General features: G+C 40.8%; 1 protein-coding gene across 3 annotated transcripts in view; it reads left to right on the plus strand.

Annotated features, from left to right (window-relative positions):
- Positions 1-235: 235 nt before the first annotated feature.
- The window catches only part of CENPH (centromere protein H), a 368,725-nt gene continuing 353,625 nt past the window's right edge, over positions 236-15,335 (plus strand). For 2 of the 3 annotated variants that reach the window (XM_086960719.1, XM_086960718.1), the window contains exons 1-2: positions 275-436; positions 6,706-6,761. In XM_086960719.1, the coding sequence (XP_086816845.1) occupies positions 393-436; positions 6,706-6,761 (100 nt within the window). In that variant the 5' untranslated portion in view covers positions 275-392. Of the gene's footprint in view, positions 437-6,705; positions 6,762-15,335 lie in introns of all 3 variants that reach the window. The other variant, XM_086960717.1, reaches the window with a different exon arrangement.

The raw sequence follows: 15,335 nt of genomic DNA on the forward strand, positions 1-15,335 counted from the left end.
CAACGGCAACAGGCCGCTAGACGGCATCTGTAGACTGTAGGGAGAAAGACGGCTCTGAGTCTCATTGAGAAGCACGTGAAGACGCAACCAATCAGCACTTCTGAATACTGAGCAGCACAGTAGGCGTTACTAAAGGTTCCCCGATCCTCCAATCCGAAGTCACCTTACAGGTTTTCGGTACTTCCCACTCCTAAATGACTCCTAAAGTATGTTCAGCTGTGGTATTGGATATTATGAAACCCGGAAGTGCTAAAGTTACTCGCGAATAGTAACCGCGAAACAATGAAACATGAGCAATGGATGTTAGTCTCGATTAACGGGCCGGTTTTAGAAAATTGCGGGCAGGTGACGAAATAGTTCGATATTACGTCTCGGGCACCCCAGAAGGTCAAATGGACCAGCCGAAGAGTGAAGACAACATTTTAAACCTTTATAGGTGTGTGAAACATAGCTCTGTATTTATGCAAATACCTGAGTACAATATTATGATTTTGTTTCTTTGTTTGTCCCTTTGTTTGTCCCCTCCCACCCCGATAATATTGTATTGACAATAAACAACAGGGGAAAACTTCTTGCAAATGTATCGTACACAACAATTTCAAGTCAACATTGGACGCATGCACATATTGGTGTGGTCATTTTACGCAAAACTGATCTATTTGTGTTGTTATTAAAAATGTTACATTATATACTTAAGGCATATTACACAGTTGGACGGTAGTGGATATACACGCTTCCAAGTTGCTATGTAAGGGAAATGATATCGGAGCACGAGATCGTGATCCCAAATGGACATGCAAAGTGCAAAATTTAATGATATCAGTAATTTTTGTTGTAAAATGACAACAGTAACGTATTCCTCATACACTCATATTTTCTGTTACTTCGGGATCCTAGATTTTCTAGATCAAGAGAGTTCAAAGCAGTGAGCCATGCCAAATGAGTTGATCGTATGTCGAAGCACATATCAACGTGGTTTAGATTGCTGCAGGAAAGAGTCTAACGTATCCCATAATTGCTGTGATCCCTGATTCCTATTTAGAATATCGATCATTACTTTGTCAGCATCTCTAGCAGAGTCAAGCCCATCATGTATGAATTGACAGTTGCTTAGAGCTTTTAGATAGGATCCATCTGACTCCAATAACTATCACGAGACCCATACATCAGAACGTTTTAATTTGGGCACATGGTTACAGGCAAATATGCAAAAGAAGAGCATACTATAGGTAGGGAACTAATCTGCGTTAGAATTTTATTTGTAAAATAACTTGCTTTATTCCAGAATAGGCGAGTACAGCAGACATTTAGTATCTTTCGTTTTAAATTACCAGTCTCCTTTACACAATTCCAAAAATTATTGGTGGTGCTGGGACGTAATTTATTTAGTCTGTATGAGGTCCCGAAATTTCCGTGCACAGACCAACATTTTAATTTGGACAAGTCTAAGGTATTGTTTGCTGTTGTCTATGAGCACTAATTCAATCACTTGCTTCCTATTATATTGGAGGTAGGATAAGAAAGGCTATGATGGAATCCCATTTTTCTTAAGTCTTGAGAGTAAGTTTTCATGTGTAGGTTAATAAAAACCTATACACCTTTGCAGCAATGTGACCTTTCTGGGGGGTGGGGATTTGTATGAGTAGTTTGGGTGCTCTGCGTGACAAGCCTCCTTTGTTTTTGATACTGCAACTTTCAGTTTTAGACATTTATATAGATCTATCTCAAGCAGTCTGTGTTTCTCTTCCAGTTGAGTGAATGGTGGAGGTCGTTTCATTGTGACCAGGTGTCTGCTTACAGTAATCCCTTTCTTCCCAATAATATTTTCAAGGAAAGTGAAGGAGAGAGGAAACTGAAGATTTTCTAATTTTATGAGCCAATTTATTATCCAGTCATCATAGCCCAGATGGGTTACTCTGTCACAACGGTGACTGATATCCCATCAGCCGAAATAAAAATCCCAATATAACCAATGGCTTTATATTTCGGCCAATGTGATCCCTGTCACCGTTGTGACGGAGTAACTTGTCTGCCGCAATTGAAATCAGACCCTTTGTCTTTAGAATGGTTGCGCTTAATTTCTATTATAGTAACAATTGCCATTAGGTATAAGGGATGAACTAGGTTTCTTCTTTGTTGGCATGCTGGAAGGTTATGAATGTCTTGACTAATCAAGTGTGCCCGGGGGCAAAGGCGGTGCGGTTCCCACCAGAGTGTAACCAATCAAAATGCATACTCTTAGAGTAGATCTCAGATCCCAGCCTCGAAATAACGCTAGTGAACACCAACCCCCCACCCATTGGCAAGCTTTGATGGCTAACCAGAGCTTCATGCATATGCCAGACTCGCAGAAGACATTTTCAATTGTGGCTTACTACCCAGATCATAGTGTATGATTGGCGCAGCCTGCATGAGTGGCAGTGCTTCTTTACCAGACTTAAGACTAAGAGCAGAAGGTTAGGCAGTGTGGAGGTGTGATACGATGTGCAATCACCCTGGCAGCTGAAGCACACTGATTAGTGGATGGGATCCAAGAAGAAACCTCGGAGTGTGGTACATCAGGCATTCTATTACTATTTTCCATGTCGATCAGTGGCAAGGTGGGGGGGCAGGAGGACAAAGCCCCCCCTCAAAGCATCAAGGTCTCACGTTGTGGTTTGCCGAGGCTCTCCTGGGAGAATGTGGTGGACGGCAAGAGCCTAATGATTGGAGAGCCCTGAGTATGGAAGAGATAAAAAATAGAATCGCCTGGCACTGCCCATTTTCCAATGTGGTAGGCTCCCCCTTAACGCTGCATGCTGCTTCCTAAATCCTCACTTGTGTCACCCACCAGAGGCCTTTCCTACAAAGCATATTGATAATTCTCTATCAAAATACTGGTGCTGGTGCTGCTTACTATTGGGATCCACTCCTTGCTTTAGCAACAGCAAAACTGATTCAACAGGTGGCTGCTACAAGGTGCTGTACTAAATTGCCGCTGCCTCACCCCACTATAGTGTTGATCTTGGGCCAATGTTATTGGTAAGACAGAAGCACCTCAATTGAAACAGCTAACATTAAGGAGAGTGAAAGAGCACAAATGGGACATTGGGGCCAGAGAAGACAATGCAGAGGACTCTGATGTTCAGACTTTGTTACTCGAGTTGAGGAGGAGTTCAACTCCATAGACTTCAAAATGGACATTCTTACTATCCAAGTTGATCACATGAAGGAACTACTGGATAAATACGCATAGAGACTGGATGTGCCAGAGAGACGCATATCTGATGCGGAAGATGACATAGCTACACAGGATATAAAAATACAAAAGCTAGAGAAAGCTAAAGACCACATACTTGCCACACCGGAAGACTTGAAAGCAAGATATGAGTGTAATAACCTGCGCATAATAGGTCTCACAGAGACCTCTATCACTGGTCGTATGGATTTATTTGGAGAGAAACTACGGAAGCAACTGTTTGGAGAAACAGAAGTGTCTTCCGTTTTTGTAGTTGAGCCAGCACATCGATCCATATAATTTCCAGGTTACTAAATTATAAAGAGAGGGACTTACTCTTATAATTGGCTTGAGAGTCTTATAATTGGCTTGAGAAAAAAGGACTTGCACTCGAGAAGCTCTTTATTAATATAGCCAGACTTCAATGTCAATGTGCAGGTCTTAAAGTCAGCCTTCCTATCTGTGAAGAAAAAGCTACAACAAATGGAATTGGAATATATGATGGTTTCTCCTGCCAAACTTAAAATAACGCGCTAGAGTAAGCAGTTGTTCGTAAAGTATATTATGATCTTTCTAATCATATACAAGTGTATGCAAGCTGATGTATAGGTATGACCACGAAGGGTATTTTGCTTGCTATGATATATGGTTCACATAGGTTTACTCTTTCTCTTTCAAGAGTTACGCTATATTGCATGTACACGTGATTAACAACGTTTTATGATTACAAGCTAATGTTTTTTTTCTTTCCACAAACATAACTGATAGGCTGGGATGTATATCGTGGGCGGGATAGCATCTCGGTGAGCCACTGGTAGTCACATGTGCATGTATTGCATTGTCAATAGAGCTTCAAGTACTGCACTCTTAAGCTTATGGTATTTATATTCGAAGGCAGCTTCAGTTATGGGAATGTTTTTAGTCACTGATAGTTAGAGTTCACAGTGTAGTTAGTAGCTGTGTGATTTGGTATGTTTCTTGTTCAAAACAAGAAGGCAGATATGTTACGGACATTCAGAGAGGTCGGATTAGGTCACTTTCGATGTATTGCTACCAGAATGGATGATATGGATTACATAGGAATGGCATCCAAAAAATGAAAAACTACCACTCTTCAATCAATTTTTCATTCCTAATTCAACAAAATCACATACGACAGGCACATTATTTAATAATGTATTTTAGTTGACATTATTTGTATTCGTTGTACTTATTCTTCGTCATCAATATTTCAAGCCTCTACAAACATCTACTGTTCCACAATCACATGCTACCTGCTAAGGCTAGCTCTCATATGCTGATGCCCCTGCTTTAGTTTGGTCTGCAGCAGGAAGCCCTAAGTAGACTCATTACACACATGCTGTGATTTGTTAATTGAAAGTTGATTCTCTGCCTCTCCGGAGAATACCGCTCAAAGTATATAGTTAAGCTCCCCTTTTACTGTCCATTTTTTTAATGTTGGTAGTATGATTCCCACTTCTTTGGTTGCGTTCCTGCTGCTCTGGAGCAGCCACTGTATGGCATACACTTTGGCTATTGGTAGTAATAGTCACACCTAAGGGTCACTCTGGAGTGGGCGCCTTAACCAATATACCGTGGCTGATTGTATAACTACCCAGTCCTACCTGTATTAATCCTGTTGCTCCTGTAGCAAAACTAAGTAAAAGCTCACAAGATTTATTGCAGATTTTTTTCTTTGGTAGTAGATACACACACATCATGGACTGTTTCATGAGTTGTGCCAAAGCGTTCATCTTCTACATTGGAAAAACGTAATAAGATAAAATTTCTTTTTCCTAGGACTTGAACATGCAAGTTTATGATCTATGCTCTATGATCCTGTAAGCAGCACATAAGTGAACCATAGCATTGTTGTACAAGCCTGTGGATTTCCGCACTTGTTATTTTCCTACCCATTTGCTCACAATCTATTTGGAAGTGGCAGGGTAGGGAAATCAGCAGACTTTGGGAGGGAACGTTTTCTGAATTTATAAAGCAATAAAAAAAAAGATATGGAATATGTAGACTAAATGAGGAAGTACACTGGTATCTTGAGACAACACAGTGTGTTCGAGCCACACGCTGAGGGCCTTTAAAGAATGCAGTAAGTATGATCTTGATAAATTGGGGTAATGTCTAACAATGTCAGTGGCTGCTTTTCCTATGATCAGTCTAATATAGATCACCAGGAGCAGGTAATCCAATATTGTTTCAGATCGATTTGAAACCTGCAGGGGTGCTTAAGACAAGGGTACAATTTAGGTGGGATTATGCTGCTTTGCATGGTCTTCTCACCCTGACAGACAACGATCCAGATTTGATGACATTTTAGAAAGGAATTGCTCTTAAAACTGAAGGATGGCACATGCTGTTAAGTCAGTGCCACTTTAAATATTGAAATCAAAGCAGTTGAGAGAAGTAAACTTTAGTATATGTTCTTTGTGATTTTTCCCTTTACTTTCAGTTCTGGCAATGAGTGATATCGAAGAATGTTAAAATGTGAATGTGTCTTAAGAAAAACAATAGCTTGCGACATTTAATACGCCTGTTAGACATTTGCAATGTTTCATTTATATTAAACCGCTTTCGCTAAGTTCTGACAAGACCACACATCTGACATGCAAAAAGGAAGAGGAGTATTCAGTACAATAAAGCAATTTATTAACTACTCTACAGCTGGTCCATGATAATCTAAGCCTGCCTTTTCCTTGCAGGCCTGATAAGCGTTGGCATAGGTATGGTGCTAAATGCATTGCTAACAAGACAAAAACCCTGCTGCTTCACGATCAATGGAAAATTAATCTGTACTGTTTGGTGTATTGCTCAGTGCTTTGCGTTATGCGGCCAAACATTCTTGGGAGGAACCAGCAGCCAACCACATAAATAGCGAAAAGAAATCCCATTGAACCAGCGCACATCCAAAACAGTCACCTAGCCCTGGACTTCACAAAAGTAGTAATTTCTTTGGGAGAGGAATCATTACTGTGTGATAACTATGTGAAAAGTAAAAAACGAAATTACAAAACAGAGGTTAACTAGCCTACTGATGTCACTTGTGGAACATACTTCTCATTAGATTGACTTTATGCATTTACTATCTACTTGCGGTGAACCACAAAAACATGTATGCTAGCTCAAAGACCATTTACGTTCTTGTTCAAGCTATATTTTGACATCTTATCTGGTAATCAATTGCTCCAGTTTATTATCTGAAGTTGTATGCTGCCAACATAGTAACACATTCTAATATTTGGATTGCGTTATTTGGATCATTAATGCTTCAACATTTTATCAGTTGGTTTTCCCCTTCTATCTCAATGCCAACTGTTTACCCTAACTCATAGTGTTACTGTCGTACAAATGTAGCAAAAGTCCGGTGGAAAAAAATACAAATTTCTCAAAGTGTGGTTAATGTTGCTAATAAAGTTCAGCTAACCTGTGTAACAAGCTAACCTAAATAACGTGTGTATTCTGTTTTCTATTTGTAGACTTGGAGAACAAATAACACAGCAGCTAACAGAAGTCCAGAGAGTACTTGCAACCAGTAAGTAGACCTATTGTATTTTTCTATTGTACATTTTCACAGTTATTAAAAGAGTTTCCTTGCACTTCATGCTGTACCCTGTTGGCTTATATTTAAGGTGGAAATATGAGCTGTGAGGTAATTTCTAGAGGAGACATCACTGGCATGTGTGGTTCTGATCCCACACCACCTCATACCTCCTCATTGAGTGAGTGGAAGATTGTAAAGTTGGCAAGTACCCATGTTCCAGAACCCACAGAGTGAGGCACATCCTAATTTCAGAGTCTTCTGGAACCAGTTTGTAGAACCTGGGTGTTTTGGAAATGAGGGGACACCCTTACTTCCGCTTGGGTGTTGCCAGACTCTTATTCAACATAGCCTCCTACTACCCGTTCGAGCATGTGTGAAGTTCATAGGACAGCATGTTGAGCTAAATTCTGATGTTACTCTTTACTGCCTGTGGTACCTGGGGTTTAGAGATCTGACACTGCTTTATTTTCTCTGTTGAAAATACTTGTGGGTCACTTTTCTACATAGTTTAATTCTGGGTGTCGTCTTGTTCCTATGCATAGCCCGTGCATTCTGGTAGTGGAGCAGAGGCATAGCTCACACTCCTTGTTTTCACCCTTTTCTTTCTCTCCTCGTATGCCCCCTCATTCTTTATTATTCTTGTACATAACTTTCACCTGGCCAAATTGATAATTTATTTGTATTTGTTTGGAGCAGGTCATGCACTGATTAAATTAATTTTTTAACACTTAGAATAATTCATTTGTGCATAAACTTGAAACGGCACCAGGCCTCGATGCTAATATGGAGGTTCTACAAGGGATTGCAGCTAGTACAATGGAAAAGATTTTGTCTCTGGGGCATATATTTAAGTTGGGATTAAACAAATAGCATGCTTATTGAGAATAGGTTAATTGAAAAGAGGTGACTTTAAAGGCCGTTGTTATGGATTAATGTGCCAAAAGGTTGTTTCATAGTGAAGACCCTATGCGTTGGGAGACCTTCCCAGAGCACATTTTATCTCACTGGTCAGATTTTTTGGGTCTGTCATAGGTGTCTTAAGACATGGTAAGGCTGAAATGTCTTGGATCACTGCTCCTCATGTGAGTATGCAGTACTTTGTGTACCAGGTAATGAGTTGTGAAATGTGGCATTCTCCCAGGAACTATTCTAAATAATAACTTAATGTTTGGCATTCTAGGATTTAGATAACTTGAGTTTATAGGAGTTGTTGAGTTTGGGCTCTTTGCAGTTTGGGGAGATCTTTTTTGGGATCCCGTTATAGGAGGCATTTCAGTTATCTAATCATGAAAAAGCCACAGCTGTTTAATGGGTTAGGTTCAGCTGCAGGAGGATTCTGCGAAGCAAGTATAAGTGATGAACACATTCTTGATGACTCTTGACTTAAGAAGATGTGAAAGGTACGCCACTGTCAAACAGTACTTCTCAGAGCATGTTTGCCTATGTGATGACATCTAAGACTGTGGTTTCTATCCTGAGTGGCTGGAAACCTATTTGATAATCACTAAGGAGGTTGTTCATTTCGTGATGAATGGAGAATTACTTGCCCCCGCCATGCACTGCTTATGACCTTCCATACTTCACTCATGACGGTAAATGACGTCATTGATAAAACCACAAATTACCTTATTGAAGAAATCTCAATTTACATCATTGAGGACATTTCAAATGACATAAAAAATGACATAACTAATGACATGATCCAAACTACTGCTCCTCGAAGTACTCTATAATTCGCTTTATCATTTTAATTAGTAAAGCTCCCACATACATATGCAGCCTAGATTGACTATACATTTGTGCATACCCAAAATAGAAACCGTGTAGTACTGGAGACAAGTCTGATTCACTGTGGTAAAAGTTTTATGTGCGCAGTTTAACCATCAATAAATCTTTAAGTGCAAACTGTATTTCATTTAAACCAGAAAGGGACTGTGTGCGACCAGTGTGAATTGCAGACATATGTTGCAAATAGGTTGCAGCTTAAATCAAATGACAAAATATGTTGGAAAATCTAAAACTTATCCATGCAATACATTATTCACCTGTGAATTTTTGTGCATGTGCTGATTGATGTTAGAGTAGTCATGCAGTGCTAATGACAATTATAGAAACTGAAGATTTATGAGATGCAGATATTGATTTCCAGATGTTCATGGAAAATTCTGCTGAGATATTAAACATTGTTAATGGAGATCTAATGTGTTGGTGGCTTATTTCCAAAAGGTTCAAGTTGCAGTATGGCTGTAAGCATTATTCCGATGGTGTACACCATTCTGCTTGTTTCAGGAATAGGTGTAAGCTATTTTTAGAAACTGAAGAGGGTTGTATGTAGGACCTGGTTATGCCTACCTTATCAGTGGCTAAGGCATACATGTGAAGTAGCTGCCTTACAATTCTATATCTGATGAGTCATCTAGGAGGTACAACTAATTAAGGTAAGTAATGACCAAACCTTTTTGAACGCTGTTCAATGTTTAATAAATTGCTGATCGCATTAATATCTACAGAGACGTTAACAGGGTAATTCACAAAGATAACATCCACTGGTGAGTAATTTACATGTCTAAGTTTACTAATAAATACATTGCTGATCCCATTAAAGTCTACAGAGATATTACTTTTCTTATATGCCTATATACCAGTAAAAAGAGCATGAATGTGGGTGATTTCACAGATATGGTTAATGTTCTCCATATATTTCAAAATGCATGCAACACTACGGAGGTTATAGAAAAGAGTATTGCAAACTGTAACATTCATTTGATGTCGTCAGTGAAGTCATTTGAGATCTCATCAATGATATTGTCAATTATGTCATTTAAAATGTTATGAGTGATGTAATAAGCAGTGCATGGCATATTGAATTCGCTGTATAACTGGAGAAGTTCTGTTTTAAAAAAAAGTTTTTAAATGTAACACAAAACCATAATGTTACTTTAAAATCAACAAACCAATTGCACTCAGACTTCTGCCATGCTCAGCTGGGGGTGTACCAGGCTCAATCCCCACTGGTGCCCAATCCACAGCAGCCTGTCGTCCATGGTCAGTATGCTAACCCTTTTCTGCATGCCTTCCTATCTCCCAAAAACTATGGAAACAAGCATTTGCAATGCAATAGGTCTCGCATTAGGAAAGTTTGAGCTATTGGTATTGTAAATGACACATTTTTTATTTATGTTTTGTTTTTGAAAGTAACGAAATTAATAGCTTTGTCATTTACAATGCCAATAGTTATAACTTTCGAAAATGTGACACCTATAGCATTTGTCATGCAATATGTGTTGTATTTACGTGACTTACATGTATTGATATTACAAATAACAATGGTTTTTAATTTTTTATCAATAATTAACTTAAAAAAGTTATTGTAATTTATAACGGCAATAGCTTAAAGTTTTGTAAATAACTTTTGTGAAGATTATGTTCAGTGTATTTTATTGTGACGAAAATCCAAGAACAGAAGTGAAATATTAACATCTTTTTGTTACATTTGTAATAAAGCTTGAAACATTGAGAGAACATATTTTAACCAGGTGTTGTTGAATGGTTGCACAGACTGATGCTGTGGTGGTGCTGAGTGATGTGATGGCGAACGAGTGATGCTGTGGCGTTCAGTGATGCTGTGGTAGCGCATAGTGATGTTGTGGTGCCCTGAGTGATGCCGTGTTGGTGCAGAGTGATAATGTATGCTATGCTATGTTTTGTTTTACTATCCTATGTTTTGTTTTACTATCCTATGTTTTGTTTTGCTATCCTATGTTTTGTTTTGCTATCCTATGTTTTGTTTTGCTATCCTTTGCTTTGCTATCCTATGCTTTGATTTGCTATGCTATGCTGTGTTTTGTAATGCTATACTATGTTTTGTTATGCTATGTGATGTTGTGTTTTGTTATGCTATGTTTTGTTATGCTATGTTTAGTTTTGCTATCCTCAGCTTTGTTTTGTTATGCTATGCTATGTTTTGTTTTATTATGCTATGCTATGTTTTGTTATGCTATGCTATACTTTGTTATGCTGTGCTATGTTGTGTTATGCTATGCTATGTTTTGTTGTGTTTTATTATGCTATGCTTTATTTTGCTATGTTTTGTTTTGCTATGCTATGTTTTGTCATGCTATGTTTTGTTATGTTATGCTTTGTTATGCTATGTTGTGTTATGTTATGCTATGCTTTGTTGTGTTTTGTTATGCTATGCTTTGTTTTGCTATGCTATGTGTTGTTATGTATGCTATGTTTTGTTGTGTTTTGCTATGCTATGTTATGTTTAGTTATGTATGCTTTGTTTTGTGTTTTGCTATGTTTTGTTATGCTGTGTTTTGTTATGCTATGCTTTGTTTTATGTTATGTTATACTATTTTTTGTTATGTTATGCTATGTTTTGTTCTGCTATGTTTTGCTGTGTTTTGTTATGCTATGCTTTGTTATAATATGCTATGCTTTGTTATGCTATGCTTTGTTGTTATGCTATGCTTTGTTTTGTTTTGTTATGCTATATTTTGTTTTGTTATGCTATGTTTTTTGTTTTGCTGTCCCATGCTGTGTTTTGCTATGCTATGTTTTGTTATGCTATGCTGGAGTGGGGGGGGGGGGTGAGTGAGGGTGTGAGGGTGTGAGGGTGGGTGAGGGGGTGTGTGAGGGTGGGGAAGCAACACAGAGCATGGGTGGGGGAACCAACATGGAGGGCATAGGTTGTGGGGTGGGGAGAGCAAACTGGAGATAGCAAGAGCAGCAAGAAGCACAGTAAGAGAAAAGCAAACAGGTAGAAGAGAGCAATGTACAGCTTAGATGGAAGTGGGGAATGAAGCACACGGGCCACAAAGCAACGCTTGGAGAGAATCAGTCGGGCATGTGCATCATGGAGGGGGGCAGGGGCAAAGAAAAAGGATGAGATACAGCAACACGGAGCGTGAAGAGAGAAGAGAAGAACACTAGGGAGACAGCTGGAAAACACATGCACCAAAGCAGAAAGCACTGTGATGTTAGTGGTTTGTTAAGCATTATTTAGAGACAGAATCATCATAGAAGCGATACAACAGAAAACAGTAACGTCAAAGAGGCACGTCTTTTGTTTTTTCCAGATCTGAACCCCCTCTACCCTGACTAGGAAAAACAAGAATTAGGAAAGCCAATAGATTTCATCTTAAGGACCTATTAGCTTTGCCAGCGATTTTTAGCGATGATGTACATCATCCACGGAGCTGCTCATCATGATTGATAAATAATTTTTAACAATCCTGTGACGCACCAAGCATGCACTCTCAAATTGACGCAGTGCCTTTTTTCTTTTTATTTAGTGATCCAAGTTGGATCGGCAAATAAAAAGAAAAAAATTGCGAACACATTTCTTTTTAGGAGGATTGGGGAGCAACACGAGGCGTGGGAGTGGGTGAGGAAAGCAATAAAGGGGAAAGGTGGGGCAGAAGTGAAACAGGCGATAGTAGGGTGGAAGTAACACAGAGGAACGAGTGGGATGAAAGCAACACAGGGACAAGAGTAACGTGAATGCAACACGGGGGCACGACTGGCATTAGAAACATGTGGTACAAGCGGGATGGAAGCAACACAGGGGGTGCAAGCAACACAGGGGTGCAAACTGAATGGAAGCAACACAGGGGTGCAAGCGGGGTGGAAGCAACACAGGGGTGCAAGCGGGGTGGAAGCAACACAGGGGTGCAAACTGAATGGAAGCATCACAGGGGTGCGAGCAGGATCGAACACAGGGGTGCCAGCGGGGTGGAAGCAACACAGGGGTCACAAGTAGGGCAGCAACATGCAGGGTGCGGTTGCAGGGCAGAGAAAAACAAACTGGCTAGAGGGAGCAACGTGGAGCACAAGAGTTAACAAGAAAAGAGTGGCAGACCATATAAACGTGGACGGGCATGTAACCACGACCACGGCCGATTTCCGGCATCTGTGACTGCTAGGCAGTCTGGTGACGAGAAGGGGTGTGGAGTGAGTACAAACAAAGGAGCCTGATTAAAGCAGAGGAGAAGGGAAGGGGAGTGCGAGCAAAGGAGCCATTAAAACAAGCTCTGTTTGCATTGCACGGAGTGGGGTGGGGGAGCTATTCCTGTAAAGTGTAAATAAACCAGCATGAGTGCGGGGATGTCAGAGAAAAGCCTTGACAGAGGAGCTTTCAATTAGCATCTTCTTGTAACACCTTTGCATACGACTTGTGATTGTGACACAACACTGAAAATAATCCCACGAAATGTTGGCACAAAAACGAATACGAAAACCAACCTCGCCCGCAAAATATAAAAAAAAAGCTACTCTCCCTTCGACTTAGACCCGACTTATCCTCAAGCGCCAAAAATATCCTCATAGGACGGTGTGCATATTACTACTCCGAGTGAAATACTGTTCAGGTTATGAAACAAGGATCACAGGAAGAGAACAAAAGAGAGGGATAGAAACAAAAAATCTAGAATCCTCCCCGGCAGCAGGACATACAGCCAGTGATTACCTGCTCCTTAACTCTTAACAAAAGACGTGCGCGTGCACTGCCGAAAACTAAACCTGTCGTGGGGCGGGACTTACATCTTCTGCAGGAAGCCCACGGAGTGGCTGGCCAGAGGAGCAGTGGTGACGCGGGGCTCCCATGTCCGAGGGAGAGCCCTGCTGAGGCTGCAGAAGTCCGGAGTGGCGCCGATGCGATGAGTGGGGCTTACTTGTACTGGGGGTGGCATGTCTCTGTGCGCTCGTGTGTGTGTGTGCGCTCGTGTGCGGCGGCGGGGGGTTGTGTCTCTGTATGTGTGCGCGTGGATGTGCGCTTGTGTGTGTGTGTGTCTCTGTGTGCGCGCATGCGTGTGCAAAAGCAGGGGGGTGTGGCTGTGTGTGTTGGAGGCTTTCAAGGGAGACAGGAGATGGTGAACGCTGAGCGTGCCCATCTCTTGTCTCCTTGTAAGCAGAGCCGCCGACAATAGGTCTCTCGCTGCGACAGGGCTTCGCCCTGCGTCGCAGGTGCGAGACCTAAAAATGGGACAATGAATTTTAAGTGTAATGGAGCGTCCGTGCTTTGGTCAATAGGGGCACTTGTCCAAATGATTTGTTGTCTGTAGGGAAAACCCTCTGACAGGAATTGTGCTGAAAAGGAGGACACGATTTGTGTATTGACCAAAGCATGAACACACCATTACACTTAGTATTTTATGTCTTATTTTTCCGCAAAAAAGTCTATCCCTGTGGAACTTACACAGCAATCACATCTTTTGTGCTCTTTTATGTCCTTGAAACGCCATCAAGTTTTCCGTCTGAAACAGAATACTTACTGAGTTGTGATTGATATCTGCATAAATTCTTGATCTTTTCTTCTACGCATGCACAGTATTGTACTATCTTTACTTAGCACTAATTTTGTTCCTTTGTGTTTCACTTTGTGCTGTCAACACAAACGTCACAGTTACTTAACACAAAGCCAACGGTAAGCAGTGTGCGGAATGCATTCCCAGGGAAGCTTTCGGACTGTCCCCAAGAAGTTGCTAGAAACAAGCTGTGTTACATGATAAGTTTCGGCTTAAAAGTGAAATACAAATCTATGAGCTTCCAAAATTTAGAACGATACAGTGGACTTAATTTTTACAATTTTGACAATTGAGCCTGATAAGCACTAGAGACGTTTTAAGAGGGAAATGCATAGACTTCGAAAAGAATTACCAATGCTTGATTTGCTTCAAAAGCGTGCGTATATCAAGCCCATATACTTGTAACTAACGTGAATGGTACTGCCTAGTATTAAACAAGATTTCAGTAGTTCATTGCATCAGGGAAGTAGGAAAATGTTAGTAAATTCGGAATGCTGAAGTAAAATGCCAGTTGACAAAATGATTTTACTGCAGAACGTTGAAAAAAGAATTGTAAGTGTACAATGCACTGACTTCCTGTCCACCCTCGCTACCGCACTCAATTTCCAAGGCTGTTCCTGCGGTACAAGCTGCTCAGCCTTTAAAAATAATGGCAAAAACACTCAATGATACGAAAAGGTTACAAAACTCACTAAGGAAAACCACAAGTGAGTGCATTCTGGAGTTCATGCCTGCTGCTGGGATGCATGAGCCCAAAACAAAGACTGGTGCCCCTTTTGGATTACTCCACGCCCCCCAGGAGAGCCCACCCTTCAGTTAGAAAGAAGACCACTGCCTTAGGAAAGCGTTTGCATATTGATTCTGCTTGACCATTTTGCTGGGGGAGCTTTTGCCATTATTTTGCTTCCGTTTACACTGGGGAACTGCCTTCATCTACCTGCCAGGATCACACCCCTTTTGCAGGGTGTTAGCCGCTGTGCTGCCTAGCCGCCCCGGTTGCTTCTCCAGCTGTATGTAACCTACTCTACTTAAACTGCTCCCAGTCGTGCTGCGCGGACTGCACCCAGTCAAAGCCTAGGCCAAGGGCTCACCCATCGGTCTAGAGGAGGCTGAGTTGGGCCACCCCTTTTGGATTTTGTATTTGAGATATGTGCCTTTGCCCCCTGGTTTTAGTATACTAATGACTGAAGTTGGTCGCAGAGTTTGTTTGTATGGGAGATCATTAAAATGGGGAAGAGAAAAGTGGGAGGTGGTCCAA

Source organism: Lissotriton vulgaris, chromosome 3_1, assembly GCF_964263255.1.
Source record: "Lissotriton vulgaris chromosome 3_1, aLisVul1.2, whole genome shotgun sequence".
NCBI classification, from domain to species: Eukaryota; Metazoa; Chordata; class Amphibia; order Caudata; family Salamandridae; genus Lissotriton; species Lissotriton vulgaris.